Consider the following 16,530-nt stretch of genomic DNA (forward strand, 5'->3'; position numbering starts at 1 on the left):
CACCCACATCCATGGAACAGTCCAGGTGGAAAGAGTCCTAAATAATGGCCTCATTTTTTCAGCTCCAAACAGAAGGTGCCCCATCCCTAAGCATTTTATGTGGGACTTTTCAATGGGAAAATGCACCTTACTTAGTATCACTGTGGCCCGACGTTTTGTCTGCCTTGTGAAGTGCACAGAGTGCTAACTATGCACTCAGAGCTCCACTAGAGAGACAATTAAATTAAAACAACCAAAAGTAACCCATCAATTAAATTCCCACAAGGGGCTGGCTTCTCCTGATTTCTAAGAGAGCCATAACTTTCTTTTAGGAAATTTAAGGGTGAAATAAATACCTCCTTACACATTTTAGCAAATTAAGCCCCAAACAATAAGTTTGACCACTGCCTTTGAAAAGGTCAATTAATATAGCATATCAATACCTTAAATCTTCCCATGGATTCAGAAAATATATGATAGATCATAATACACCATATCTCATATATCTCGTTTAGTCATTCAAATATTTATTGAGTAATGGCTATATAATCTCAAAATATTTAGAAATGAAGGCAAGCTTAAGATTTCTAATATTTCTTTTTCCAGACACTCCTTTCTTCCCCTTTTCTACTAAAAGATTTAGCACTGAGTTGGTGGTTTTCTCCAAATTCCAAATTGTTCAAGCTGAGAAAGGCAAAAAGTAGAGATGGTTGACTGGTTGCTGGTTAGGGTTTCTTTTGAGATACAGATTTACGCTCTGTCTTAAACATTGTTTTTTACTTGTGTGTTGTCTTCTTGCTCTTCTAGAAAAAAAAGAAAAACTATCCAAGATGACTGTCACTTACTCCAGTAAAGTAGCAAATGCGACTTTTTTTGGATTTCATAGGTTACTCCTCAAGTGGAGAGGCAGCATCTACAAACTACTATACAGGGAATTTATTGTTTTTGCTGTACTTTACACAGCAATAAGTTTTATGTACAGGTACTTTCCTTTGCATGTGTCCTTAAATGGCCATTAGGTAGCATATATGAATACAGTCTCAAAAATCCAAGCCCTTTGGCTGTCGCTGACTTTTGCATTATGTAACCTCCTCCTTTGCATGATCCTCTGTTGCCTACTTCTCCCCAGGACTGGGTATTTTAATCCACACCTAACCATTTTTAGGATGTTAAATAGACTCTAACCGTCATGTTCAGGTGGCTCTCATTCCAGCCCCACTTTAATTGGTCATGATGAGGTATTGTGCTTCAAGAATTTTGCTATAGGCATAAAATGAAAGATTTATACCTAGAACCTCACTAAGTGATTATTTTGAATGGCAAAGTCCACAGACAAATAATTATTTGTGCTTCTCTGAACTATGTTATTCATAGTTTGAGTTTCTGATTTGACAGCTTGCAGCGACTACCTACATAATTAACATGTTCGTGAATAGTGTGTATCAGGCAACTTTCTTTCTTCTTTCCTGGAATGACGAAATCTTATCCAAGTTGGTGCCCCCAACCTTACCAATATCTCAATTAAAGAAAAGGCCTGAAAACTAATTTATTTTCTTTATATCTTCTGAGTTCAGAGCACATTATATTCATAAAAGATGTTTATTCTTTATAACCTCACAACCTTTGCCTGTCAGACTGACAGGAAATTTGAGCAACATCATGTCCAAGAAATACTTTTATAACTAAAAATTATAGTCTTAATAAAATTTTATCAGTATTATAAAAGGGACGCTTTATTAGTTTTTTAAATTAATATTGATTGCATACATTTCTTCTCTGGGGAAAGTTAAAACTTAAAATAGAAAAGCTAAAGGTTTTTGAGGCTGTATTTCCACCTTTTCTGTGTTCATCAGTTTGTTCTTTTTCTTCTGCATACAATGGACAAATTTGTGAATCATTGTTTTCACCTACATTCTTCCTTGCAGTGACAGGACACCATGTGAAGAAGAGGGACGTTAATTTGGCTAGCTGATAATGACCAAAAGTAGAATAGGAAGAGTTACTTTGCTACATATCAAATCTACAGTTCCAAACAAATGTATATATTGGTATACATTTTGGCAAAATATCTTTACAAGGAAAGTATTATTAAAAACCTCTAATAATTTTTCAGATTTGTCTTCTAAATACAGTATTATTTTGATGATTTATTTATGTGTCACCTACTCCTTCAGAATATGAAATGGTGGAAGACACATGATGTTTCAGGATAATTGTCTCATTAGTTTATTTTTACTAACGTGAATTTATTGCTGCGACTGCCTCTTAGAATAGAATAGCTCTTAGAACAGTTGCATCGTAGCCAGAAATGCTCCATGGGGCCTTAACTTTGACTCCAATATCTTATTTATACCCCACAAAATTGTATGCACATATGTTTTCTAAAGACCAAAGAGTGCTTACATTTATAACAATAATCAATAGTTCAAGCCATTTTTCATTTTTTAAAGTTCAAATGTAAAAGTTTGTTAAAATAGACCCTTCTATGTTGATCAAAGCTCTACCAAGAACTACAGGTTGAATCTGTCGAGAAAGTCAGACATACCTGTAGACAAATACAGACATAGTTTCATTCTCATGTCTACTAATGATGCTAAGTTTTTTAATCCTGTTATAAGCAAATAGTTATACCTAGCAAAAAAAATCATAAGACAGAACCAGAATTCACTAGTTTGATTATATCTCTTTTTATTTTGGGATGGATTTGACAAAATACTCGCTGTGGTACTTTCTAGCTAGTAAAATTTCTATGTGTCTATCAGCTAAATATTTTTTCCTTTGGCCAACTATTAATAGTAACAACCACTTTATTATTGATTAAGTGTGACACCATATGCTAAGTGGTTTTATATATCATATATTCTTTAATCCTCATAACATTCCTGATACATATCAATAGGTATTAATTATCCCCATTTACAAATGAGCAAACTGAGACTCAGAGAGATTTAAAAATATGCTCCAAATCCAAATCTGTAAGTGGCAGATCTGGGATTCAAACCTGGCTCTGTTAAACCCTACGGTCTGTGCTCTCCACATTTAAATTCTCTCTGATCATTTTTGTTTGAGTACCAGAAACCATTCTGGCTGTAACTTGTCATCAGCATGACCTTGATAGGCCTGTCCACCAGGTGATGCCTCTCTTGTCAGCTTTTCTTGATTTCAGAATTTCTGACACCTCTTCCAAGCTGAGGCAGGAACTCCAAGCCCACCCTGCACCCACACACCTCCTTGGTCAGCACCAGCTCCCAGGACTTCATCTGCAGTCTGATCAGTGGCTCACTGTCACCTCATTATCCCTCTGCGTCCTTCTTCAAAGCTCTACTGACCCAAATAGGCCTCTGACACATGCTATGATGAGTGTTTCCAAGGGATTCCTTCCTCCCTTGGAAAAGCTGCATTCATTCATTTATTCAAATTCATCTGTGTTTTCTTTCTGGATTTTGATCATTATTATTAACCTGCCTTGAGATAGTTCTTCTGATTCTGAATCTCCTCCTTGCAACATAAATACCAATAATAGCTTCATTAAATGGATTTATGTTTAACAATACCAGAAAATGGGTTTGTGTCAGAGCCATAATATAAATTTTTATATTTATACTACAGAAATAAAAACCCACCAAACATAATTATAAAAATTTCACTACTAATTGTTAAATCTGTGTTGTTTTATATTTTAAATGTATATTTTTAATTTTTTTATTTTGAAAATTCTTGTAAAGATTTTTTTTTTTTTTTGATGTGGACCATTTTTAAAGTCTTTATTGAATTTGTTACAATATTGCTTCTGTTTTATGTTTTGGTGTTTTGGCCCCAAGGCATGTGGGATCTTAGCTCCCCAACCAGGGATCGAACCCATACCCCATGCATTACAAGGCAAAATCTCAACCACTGGACCGCCAGGGAAGTCCCTTAAATAACTGTAGGCTTTAAAATAAACAGTTATAACATCCCTTGAAGTACAACATGTATAATCAAGAATGTACTAAGTAGCATATTCATGAAAAGTAAGATCAGGATGTCGAATCCAGGGTTATTATTCAATAATTACTTAATAAGTGTAATCCACTTAAGGTACTCTTTTTTAAAGTACATATGATGAATAATTGGAAAATGGACTCTTTTATGAAGTATTTTGCTCTAAATCCAATGCATTAATCATATAAAAATTTTAAAATATGAAGTATTTAAAAATAAAATGGTTACTATGTCCCACTGTGTAATGACCAACAACATTTATGTACTAAAAACGTTAGTACTTAAAACATTCAGCAGTTAAAAAGGTTTTGAGATACATCAGCTTAGGTAGAAAAGAAAAAGCTATTGCTCCTTAAAAAAAAAACTGAGGTTATTTTCGCTTAATTGTTTGCACTGAATGTCACTTGCAAAGCAGGTGCAGAAGTATAATATCATAAAGGGCTGTGCATTTTATTTTTGCTCCAGATTGTTACTTACAGGAGCCCAAAAACGTTACTTTGAAAAATTATCAATTTACTGTGACAGATATGCTGAACAAATTCCAGTAACCTTTGTACTTGGTAAGTATAGGTCACACGCAGAATGCAGCCACACAGCTGTCTCCGTTAGGATGACACCAATGACTCTGCATGGGAGTGTTTCCAAGCTGAGAGGCATGCCTGAAAAGTCACTGCTTGCAATAGAACCAGAATCATCCATAAGGTTTACCTCCAAGGCTGCTTTCGCTAAATTAACAACCAACAAGTTTGAGGTAATAATCTGCTCTTGGACAATTCAGCTTTCTTTTCACTAACTCTCCATTTTTGCCGTCAATATTTGAGTTCTAATACCCACTTACTGGGTGCTACAGCATTGTGAGGCACAAATTACATTTTTTTTTCTGGAGGGCAAAATCATCAGATATGGATAACAACCTATTTTTTACACCCCGATCCCTAAAGAAACTAAAATTCTGCTAAAGGCATCAGTGTCAACAATATGTCTACAGTAAGAAATTGCTTTACAATTTCCTGTTATTCTACAGGGTTTTATGTTACTCTGGTGGTGAACCGATGGTGGAACCAGTTTGTGAATCTGCCCTGGCCAGACAGGCTGATGTTTCTCATCTCCAGCAGTGTTCATGGAAGTGACGAGCACGGGCGCCTGCTCCGGAGGACACTGATGCGCTACGTCAACCTCACGTCCCTGCTCATCTTCCGCTCGGTGAGCACGGCTGTGTACAAAAGGTTTCCGACGATGGACCATGTGGTTGAAGCAGGTATTGGAAATGACTTTTCCTTCCATGGGGCTCCTCTTGACCTCGATCAGAACTTTCAAAGTTCCTCTGAAAATGCCTTTTATTTATTCATTCATTCAAGAAACATTTACTGATTACCTATCATGTGCCAGCAACAGTCTTAAGAGGTAAAAATGAATAAGTCATGGTTCCTGCCCTCAAGAAGTTTACTTGGGGGGCAGAGCAAAGGAAACAGCAGACAGTCAACCTCAAATTAAGTTGCAAACAGTCACATGGTCCATAATATAATAATTATCATATTTATTCAAACCTTCTGTAATATCACCTTACATTTTCTAGCACTTTACAGTTTATGCACTTTCATAAATATTATTTCATATGGACCTCAAAAAAACCATGAGAGATTCAGAGAGGTTATGACCTGTCCTGGATCACATAGCTCATTAGTGGGAGAGCCAAAATTTCAATTCAGGCTCAGAACTCCTAACTTAATCCTTCCCCCCCACCCCCGCACCTACCAAACACAGCAGATTCTGGTATGAACCAGAAATGCGGCTTTTCATCTAGGCAGAGCCTGAGAGGTGGCAGCAAAAGGCTGCTTTAGTGGGGGTCTGTTGTCTCTCCTATTCCTCAGAGTAGATGCAGTTTTGTACCTGGGTTTCTGGACACAGGATGCTGAGAACAAATCACATTTGAAGAATGGTTCTCTTTGGTGTGTTAATACTTAGCAAAGAAGCTGTTAAACCAGCCTTCAAGGGGATGAGGATTAAATGAGATCATTGTTGGCACGTACAGAATAAAAATGGGTTTTTGTGCTGGGTTGTCTTTGATCCATCTGAGAGTATGCTGGAATGTATAAATGAATATATAGTAGATATAGGAACCATGAGATGATTCTGCCTTTATATTGAGTACAGTCTCAAATTAGGTTGCTTTATCCAGTCTCCTTTTCTGAAATGTCCTTGAAAATATATATATATATATTTAAGAGTAGCATGTTTTGTTTGTTTTTGGAGGTTTGGGGGCTTTTGTTTGATTTGGTTTTGTCTTCTCAGATGGCGACATAGATAGTGACTAAGAACACAGAGTAAGAGTTCAAATCCTTCTCTATCGCTTACCGGCTACATGACCTTGTCTGAGTTACTTTACCTTTCTAATGCTTCAGTTCCCTCATCCATAGAGTGAGTTTAGAGTGATTTATAATACCTTTTACCTCATATACCTCATAGGCTTGTTGTGATGATTAAATAAGTTAATATTTGCAGTGCCTAGAGCAGTACCCGGCACATGGTGTGACATGAGTTCTTGTTATTAATTATGAAATCATCTAGTACAACAGCATAACATAGCCCTTTGGTCACTTTAGAAGACTCATTTGATATGACATCCTAGGTCTTCTTGATCCCCTGTGACCAGGAGACTGTGAAAGGTAAGGTGGAAATAAGGAAAGAGGAGTGTAGAGGCCGTTGTTAGGGCTACAGAGCAAGATGTGAGAAAGTAATGGGGAGCAAGGAGTCGGTTACAGATTCAGATGAAGGGTACAAAGGGTTTGGCAAATGTACAGGTATAGTATGATGTAAAACCAGTCGGAACTTAAAAAAAAAATTAACTGTCACCCTTCCTCCAAATTTAAAAGTGGAATACTGCATCAGAATGACCAAGTTTAAAATGCCACTTGATAACTTATTTTTCTTACCCTAATGTCTAAAGGATCAAATGTGATAAGCATTTCAACCTCTGAAAAAAGTCCTAAAAACAAACGAGAAACGTTGGGCCCATTCCAAATGGATAAGTGACAGCTAAAGTTTACTTGGATGAATAAAGGTGACATTTCTGTTAGTCCTGACACATCCTTGGAAAGAAGAAAGCGCATTCTGACAGGAATCGGACTCCAGACCCAATTCTCAGAGCGAATCTATCCTCTCAGAGTCACCTTCATATTAAAAGCACATGGGGTGGCTGGTGACAGAGAGGCCTTTAGGGCCTCTGGTTAGATGTGAGCTCAGCGAGGCCTGAGTTGTGCTCAGGTCTGAGGGGCAAGTAGAAACGGCGAGACGAATGGGAGAATGATCTGAGTTCATTTCCTTTAGGTGCACTTTTCACAATACCGACACTCACTCCCTATCAAACTTACACAAACACCGGTCAGTACTGGCATCGACACTTTCCCCCTTTCCAAGGCATTTGGAACACTCGAATACTTCTCTCTCCCCTACCACCAGTACCCCCAACCATTCCAAGGGCACAGGGAAATCATTTGCTCCTTGATGTGCATTTACACGAGTATGTCTCAAGGTGTGATCCACAAACCCATGGGCCCTTTACATCTTGAATAACTTGAGTTGTTTATTTAAAATGCATACTCCTGGGACTTCCCTGGCGGCGCAGTGGTTAAGAATCCGCCTACCAATGCAGGGGACACGGGTTCGAGCCCTGGTCCGGGAAGATCCCACATGCCGTGGAGCAACTAAGCCCATGCGCCGCAACTACTGAGCCTGCACCCTGGAGCCCGTGAGCCACAGCTACTGAAGCCCAAGTGCCTAGAGCCTAAGCCACCACAATGAGAAGCCAACGCACCACAACAAAGAGTACCCCCGCTCACCACAACTAGAGAAAGCCCGTGCACAGCAATGAAGACCCAACGCAGCCAAAAATAAATAAATAAATAAATAAAATTTATTTTTTAAAAAATAAATAAATAAAAAATAAAATAAAATAAAATGCATACTCCTGAGCCCCACGTCAGACCTACTGAATCAGAACCATTGTATGTAAGGCCTGGAAAACCTGCATTTAAACATGCTCTTATGTTGCTCTTTTTATACACTGAAGTTTGAGAAGTAAGGAGTCTTTTCTGGGATGCTCATTTTTTTAACCCTTTCTCTCACCCCCGGGGTAAAAGGCTTTGGCATTCGCCAGATAATTCATTACTAATAACAAAACCGCAACAGTTAAGAAAAGGGTGAATTCAAGGTTTCGACCATGCTGGAGGCTCCAGAAGTGCTCTGGATGGTAGCCTCTGAGCAGTCTGCTCAGAGACTACCATCTAGGGGACCTGAATTAGACCTGCCTGGACACAACGAGCATCATTCTCACTTCAAGTTTTTGTGCCGCGTCTGAAGGAGGAAGAGTACTGAGGGCGGCAGGAGGGGGCTGAAGCCTTGGCAGGTGCCCTCTGGGGCCATCACTGATGATTGCAGTGTAAAGGTCTCTACTACTCTCTTTCACCCCCAAGTGTTTTCTCGAAAGGCAGAAGAAGGGGTAGCGGACCAGCATGTGTCCACAGGAACGCAAGGTTTGCATGCTAGGTGGTGGGACAAAGGTTCTGAGCCACTGCCTTCCAAGCTGGGGGACACGCTTCACAGGCAGGGTCCTTCCTGGTCTGCCTCGCGGCCACCCGCATGGACGGGCACAGACTCTCTGTCGGCTGGCCGCACAGACTTACCAGACTTCCTGCTCCCCAACAGAGGAGGCTGACTCAGTCTGCACGTGGGGTCAGTTTCCAAGCTCTCCCAACTGGGTGCGTGTCTCCACCTCTCTCTGTCTGTCCTTGGCCTGTGCCAACGTTTCTGGGAAGAACAGGAAGTTCAGGGATGGCGGAAAATGTTTGGCAGGTGCCCTGAGCCCAGAGCCAGGGCACCTGCTCCGCCTGAGGGCAGAGAGGGCTGGTAGTAAAGCACAGGGGCCCCAAAAGTGTAGGGGCAAAGGCAGGAGGCAATGCTGAGGGCACAAGAAAACCTCTTGTCAGGTGACTCCCTACATAAACCCACCTGTCAGGGAAAGTACATGTGCTCAAACTTCAGTGCACTTTAGATAGTGTTAAAAAATCAATACTGCTAAAAACGCAGATCCGAAGACACCACGCCCAGAGATTCTGATTCAGTAGGTCTAGGCTGGGGTCCAGGAATGAGTGTATTTAACAAGCCCCTGGAGACTCTGAGGAAGCGGGTCCCTGGATCACACTCTGAGAAACAGGGGGCTTTAAGGCAATGGGAGTTTCCCTCCAAACTCTTTGTATTGCTTCAGGGAGGGTCCCTGTCACAAAGATTCACGACTAGCAGGAGAAAAAGAGTGAGAGGACGGAGAGAATGAAGATCAGCATCTCCTTCTGAAGCAGCTGGCAATTGCTTGACTACAGCTGGTGAGCTAGGTCACTTACCCGCCGGTCCCTGACATTCCTTGCTGTTAAGCTGGACACTCAAGTTACATTATTCTGGGAAATACATATGCTTTGATGTTACAGGTTACATTTCTCAAATTAAAAATTAAAATTTCTTTATTTATGCTCCCATGAAAATATAAATGTAACAACTGAATGCAAAATAATGTCTATTATGCTGGAAATTCCCTGAACTGGTCTGTTACCAAACAGTTACTTCGCAGAGGAGCTGTAACCCAGGAGTCTCTGTTATTTTCCCTCTTGGCTACAAGCCTGCCCTGGAAAATTCCAGTCGTTTCAATCACCTGCCTTGGAAGATGTCACTCATTCTAAGTCAAGTCACGTGCACAATTCCAGATCTTTGACAATTTAAGTGAAGGCCTTAATTGGGTGCTTACGTTATGGTATGAGACTGAATCAAAACATTTTATCTGGGGTTTCACAGTGATCAGGAGAGAAAACATTTCCCTTCAAAATTCTTCACCAGAAGCACAAAAAAAGGAAATGGGAAATTATATGCATTCCTCTAAAAGAAACGTTACTAAATCTGTTACTAAATCTGTCATGCTTTTGCTCATTTAACAAAGATTTACTGAGTGTATACGGTACGCTAGGCATTGTGCTGAGCACTGAAGCACAGCTGAAAGCGAGGTCCCTGTCCTCGAGGATCAGTAAAGATTACTACAAATGTTTTCTTCCATGAATCATTTTCAGAGACAAGCACAAATATATTTACAGCTGAACTTCACATCACTCCATTGCATTTCTATTTCTCTAAAATAGTTTCCTTCCGTGCTTGGTAGCCTGTAAGAGTGGTTAAAAGACAGTAAAATTTAAGGAAAGGACACTGTTTTGTTTTCTTAAAGGCCTGGAATCTTAACATGAAGTTCCTTGAGCTTCTGCCCTGACGAGAGAGAGCCTGTGGAGACCCCATCAGGATTCTTAGTGACATACAGTTAACAGGCATAAATACAACTGAACGAGCTCCCAATTGTCAAGTGACTGTTGAGATAAAAGTTCTAACTTTAGATGCATTGGCTGGAAGGCTAGCCCCACATTTAGATCATTTAATCTGTAATCTTCTCTCGTTAAGTAAAATCGAATGGATTTTGTATAATGTTGACCTTCCGCCCTGTGATCTGCTGTTCACGTTTTTCCTGATGCATTCTGTGCTGCTGGGGTTCCCTGGTCTCTGAAATCTCCCACTGCTCTGTGTTACAGGAGAGATGATCAAGGGGATGGTGGTATTCATGGCTGTGCCAGTTTTTCCTCTGTTGGCTGAACTTTTACAGGCTGAGTCAGTTACCCCTATAGTCTCACGTGATGAGCCCAGAACAGACTGAATGTCGTCTTGGAGTGCAACTTGACTCACCCATGCACACTGGCTCTTCATGGGAGAGAAAGTACACACCTCCTTGAATTAGTGCCATGGATGGGCAGTCTCAGCCCAATGTTTGAAGGTTCACCACAGCTCTGTTTTAGGAGTTAAATCATGGCTCGCCAATCAATGCTTCTCAAAGGATGATCGTAGACCACCACATTCATTGAATTATCAAGGGTGCTTATTTAAATTGCAGGTTCCCAGACAGCCTATGAAATTTGAATCTCTGGGGCTTGGGACCCAGAAATCCACTTCTAAACAAGCTCCCCAGAATCACTATGTTTGAACCAGAACAAGGATGCTAAAATGGCCAGCTTGCTGTGTGACTCTGTACTAGGTGCAGTTGTTCCCAAACTTTGTTACAAGATGGAGTCACTAGGGATCTTTTAAAAATACTTATGGTGGCTCACACCCCCAGACACTAGGATTCAATAGGTGTACGGTGCAACCTGGGCATCAGGAGTTTTTGAAGCTCCCCAGACTATTCTAATGTGCAGCAAAGTCTAGGAACCACTGCACCACAGCGCATCTATTAACTCCTCCAACTTTATCTGCAAATTGCCTCAGATCTATTTGCCCAAAGCAAATGGAATTCTGGGCCACCTGGACAGGCCAGGAATTAAGAGCACTGATTTTGTGAATGATATTTCCTGTGCGTCATGTGTAGAAGGCAGTGAACTACCAAATAGGATACTAATTTAGAGACAGGAATACGGCTGACTAGAGATGTTTCACTCGTGTTTGACTCATTAAGAAAATAGAGGAGTTTCTCTGTCTCCGTTCAGCATTGCTAACCCAGAAACTGATCTCACTCAACCATATCCTATTTCAAGCTTTTCAAACTGTGGGTTGTAACTTATTATTGGGTTCTTAAATCATTTTAATGGCTTTGAGTCCGCATTTTTTATGGAATGGAATGGAACAGAACAGAAAATATCAGAGAGCACCTCACACAGAAGAGCCAATAATTGTTTTGGGAACCACAAATATATCTTCCTGTGGTTCATGGTTAAAAAAATATATATCTGAATACTGCCCTCCACAATGCCTTCACAGTGTGATTCCATCTCTCTCAATCCCATTTTGCCTCGCTTTGATTTTCCCGGTTGACAGGGATTTCTAAATTTCTACCATTGAATTTAAAGAATGGCTGCAGTTGAATCTGGTGGCTTCAGTCCATTCATTTGGAAAGTACAGAGAGGAAAATGAGCCAGGCTTGTTGCAATGTGCCTGAAAAAGTCATCTCTGAGAAGGGCTAAGATGCTGAATGCACAACTTTCTCTTTCAGAAAGAATTGGCAATAAACCCATCCTGCCTAAAAGTTTTGAGAAGCAGAGCTTTTAGCTCTTCTCCTAATAGAGCCTCATGTACGCACTCTGCTTTAAAGGCAAAAGACATCTGCCTCAGCTTCAACCGAATCTGCGATTACCGGAATATTGTTTATTAATGGACTTAATTGGTCCTTTGGTTTGAAGGCAATAAAATTTTGCCTTAAAGTAGCAGATCCTACTCCATCAAACCACAATTCAAGACACAAGTAAATACAAACATATATGTGTGTGTGTGTGTTTGTGTGTGTGTATATATGTATATATATATATATATATTTTTTACTCTGATTTGAAATATTAGAAAGGGTTCTTTGGGATATGCAATATGAAAATTGCTGAGCAGAGCTGAACTAGCCAGAAAACCAGAAGGAAAAAAGATAGCAAGAGAAATTCAAGGCAAATGTAATGGCAAGATATTGAATAAAATAGCAATGTCAGGGTGTGGATAGGGTCTGAGGGAGCGTGGCATGAAGACAGACATGTGAAGGAGACAGGGTAGTGTGAGCACCAGCCAACTGATGGTGCAGCCAAACTGCAGCAAATCAATACCTGTGGTTAACATAGCCTCAGAGACGAGGATAATGACCGCATTCTGAATATATCATCAGTCTCTGGTTAAAATGGCCTGAGGCACTGATGAGAATAACATTCCATGTAATAACAAATGCTCTTTGAATTGATTTGATTAACAATCTAGACTTTTCTTTCAATGGACCAACAACTCAATTTCCAAAGATGGGGTTACTTTGGATAAGCTGTGTAACCCTGCAGGAAATAACAAAAATTATTCTGCCTGTACACTCTTGGAGGATACATTAATGTCTAGTTCATCTGTCACAGCACCTAGTAAAGTACACAATAAATTTGGGCTGAACATTTAAACCTCCCCTCTCCCCCGCTTTCCTAGCTCTACATGTCCCTTTCCAATCAGTGGGTGTGCTACACGGCAGGGACTGGGGAGAGGTTACCTAACTCTCGCTTTAGGGTTTGCATTAAATTAACCCTCACTCTGCATATTTGCTTTTTGCTAAGAAGCCAAGAAAGGACTTGCCAGCATAAGTTGATCCATATTCCTGAATAAAAAATAACCAGAGGTAAAGTTATTCTTTGGTCAAATGACAGAGATTGCAGCCAGTATATAAATGCAGTCATTTTTGGAAACTGCACTATAAATCCCAAGACTATAACTGTTAGACAGTTGATATGAAATGTCTGAGAATAGTCTTCCAGGGAAAAGGTGAAGGGTTGCAAGTCTTCAAGCATAGAGCCAAGACAGGTCAAGTTCATCTATTAACTTCTTATCATCAGATTTAATCATACTCTGCAAGTCTTAAAAAAAACCAAACAGATTATCTAGATCATGCAACAACTTTGAAATGCACTGAGAAACAAGACAAGAATTCTCAGACTCATTCTTATTCTTTGACCACCAGAGAGAGTCCAATTCCCCAGGCATGGGCAGACCCCTTCAAAGTTAATATAAATAACCTGGGTTTTATCTAAAACTAGTCTCTTGTTGGTAAATATTGGCTCTGTAGTTGTTACTGTTTATTTCAAATACTGAATAAACAGAATCTTCATTCAGTGGGGCAGTGATTTTTGAACATTGCTGTAGGTCAGAATTTCCTGCAGAGCTTGGTAAACATGTAAATGCCGGGACCCAATTTCATTAAATTACCCAGGAAGATTAAAAGGATGCTTACACCTGGACCTCACTCTAGACCAACTGAATCAGAATCTCAGGGGATAAGGTGAAGGCACTGGTATTTTCTAAAAGTCATTCAGGATAAGGCAAAGGTGCAACACTGGGTCAAGAATTCCTGCCCTATTGAGTCTGGTTTAGCAGGTAATGGTAGAGCCTAGCCCTCTCCATATATAATAGGTGTCACAAGTGATTGAGACACCCATGACCTGTGGACCATATTCTCAAAACACTGGCCTGGATCACATCAAGTATCTAGGTAACTCCAAAGCTCTATGGGTCAGTGACTTTCAAAATGGCACATCTCACTTCTCCTTTGAGTTCTTTTCTGTTACAGCAACACCTCTTAAATAAAACTCAGTCTACGTGGTAAGGAGGGAGGATTACTTTAAGCAGGAAAACCAGATTCATAAACCAACTACAGATGGTTAAGGATACAAACTGTGTCACATTAGGACAAAAGTTGATTTTCATCTGAATGTGTTAGAATTTCATAAGCAAATGATTGCATTTCCAAATCAAAAGTAACTAAAAATTCATATCTAACAAAAATCAGTTTTAGAAACAAGCTTTAATTCAGAAAGCATTTATACTAAATCATAATGAACATTTAAAAGTCCACTTAAAAAGTCAAGGTGGGGGGACTTCCCTGGTGGTCCAGTGGTTAAGAATCCGCCTTCCAATGCAGGGGATACGGGTCTGATCCCTGGTCAGGGAACTAAGATCTCACATGCTGCGGGGCAACTAAGCCCTTGCGCCGCAACTACTGAGCCTGTGTGCCACAATGAAAGATCCCGCATGCCACAACTGACCCGATGAAGCCAAAAAAATAAATAATAAATAAATAAAAGAAATGATTCCTCATGCCCCTATATAATACTTTAAAAAAAAAGTCAAGGTGGTAAGTACAAGGAGAGTCACTGCAGCATTATTTTTAGTAGCAAAAAAATTGAAACAACTTAAAACTCTATTCAAAAGAGGACTACTTATATAAAATACTATACACAGTTAACTAGAATGCAGCCATTAGAAAGAATGGGACTTCCCTGGTGGCGCAGTGGTTAAGAATCCACCTGCCAATGCAGGAGACATGAGTTCGAGTCCTGGTCCAGGAAGATCCCACATGCCACAGAGCAACTAAGCCCTTGCGCCGCAACTACTGAGCCTGTGCTCTAGAGCCTGCGAGCCACAACTACTGAAGCCCATGTGCCACAACTACTGAAGCTGGAGTGCATACAGCCCGTGCTCCACAGCAAGAGAAGCCACCGCAATGAGAAGCCCGCGCAACGCAACGAAGAGTAGCCCCCGCTCGCTGCAACTAGAGAAAGCCCGCGCGCAGCAACAAAGACCGAACACAGCCAAAATATAAAAATAAGTAAATAAATTTATTTAAAAAAATTTTTTAAATAAAAAGAATGCTGCTGCTCTGTCTATATTAACAAAAAAAGATCTCCAAGATATAACTTGAAAAACAGAAGAAAATGGCAGATAAGTATGGAGTATAAAGTCATTTGTGTTTTTAAAAATTTGGCCTATATGAAATCCGTGATATTTCTCTGGAAAGATACACAATAACCCGGTTGTAGTGATTTCCTTCAGGGAGAGAAACCCGTTGGGAAAATGAGACTTACTCTCCCCATGAATATTACTTTGGCCCTTTTGAATTTTTGTACCATTTGAGTTACTTAATCAATTAAAAAAAAAAAAATGGGTCTGGGGAATTCCCTGATGGTCCAGTGGTGCAGACTCTTCGCTTCCACTGCAGGGGGCACGGGTTCGATCCCTGGTTGGGGAAATAAGATTCTGAATGCCGCATGGTGCGGCCAAAAAAAAAAAAAAAAATCACAGAATAATTGGTAATTAAATCATGATTTTAACTCTAAAAAAAATAAATAAAATGTCAAGTGTAAATTGCAAGCTTTTGAAGACATCTTTATATGAACAAACCCAGGTACATAGTAGACATTCAATAAATGTTAATAAATAAACCTGTTACCTTATTCCTCCTCTCCTATTATTCAAATCTCTTCTTTCTCTGGTGTGCAGGTGGTGGGGGTGTGAATAAAAGTGCACATAATATATTATTGGCACTTACTGAGTGCTAAGTATGTGCGAAGCATTATGTTAACCTCTTGACATATGTTCCTCATCTCAGGTAATTCTACAACACCCCTGTGAAGTAGATATTATCATCTCTTTTACGCATGAGAAAACTGAGGCTCAGAGAGGTCATTGCAAACTCAAGCAAACTGTGTTATACACACACACACACACACACACACACACACACACAGGCACACAAAAATCAAAGAAGCACTTTTAAAGTACATGCGAGGGCTTCCCTGGTGGCACAGTGGTTAAGAATCCACCTGCCGATGCAGGGGACACGGGTTCAAGCCCTGGTCCGGGTAGATCCCACATGCCGTGGAGCAACTAAGCCCGTGCAACACAACTACTGAGCCTGCGCTCTAGAGCCCGCGCTCTAGAGCCCGAGAGCCACAACTACTGAGCCCGCGCACCTAGAGCCCATGTTCCACAACAAGAGAAGCCACTGCAATGAGAAGCACGTGCATCGCAAGGAAGAGTAACCCCTGCTCGCTGCAACTAGAGAAAGCCCGCGCACAGCAACAAAGACCCAACGCGGCCAAAAATAAAATAAATAAAATAAATAATAAAATTTTTAAAAAGTATATGGGAAATCCTGTGGGGACTACTAAGATAATATGCTCTTTGCCCTTCCAAAGGGTCTTAGCAGGGGAA

The 16,530-nt window shown here is 40.2% G+C and overlaps 1 protein-coding gene across 2 annotated transcripts in view; it reads left to right on the plus strand.

Annotated features, from left to right (window-relative positions):
• Positions 1 to 809: 809 nt before the first annotated feature.
• BEST3 (bestrophin 3) overlaps positions 810 to 16,530 on the plus strand; it is a 41,186-nt gene continuing 25,465 nt past the window's right edge. The window contains exons 1-3 of one of the 2 annotated variants that reach the window (XM_061205069.1): positions 810 to 961; positions 4,426 to 4,520; positions 4,985 to 5,218. In XM_061205069.1, the coding sequence (XP_061061052.1) occupies positions 810 to 961; positions 4,426 to 4,520; positions 4,985 to 5,218 (481 nt within the window). Of the gene's footprint in view, positions 962 to 4,425; positions 4,521 to 4,984; positions 5,219 to 12,025; positions 12,082 to 16,530 lie in introns of those variants that run through there. The other variant, XM_061205070.1, reaches the window with a different exon arrangement.

Source organism: Eubalaena glacialis, chromosome 11 (genome assembly GCF_028564815.1).
Source record: "Eubalaena glacialis isolate mEubGla1 chromosome 11, mEubGla1.1.hap2.+ XY, whole genome shotgun sequence".
NCBI classification, from domain to species: Eukaryota; Metazoa; Chordata; class Mammalia; order Artiodactyla; family Balaenidae; genus Eubalaena; species Eubalaena glacialis.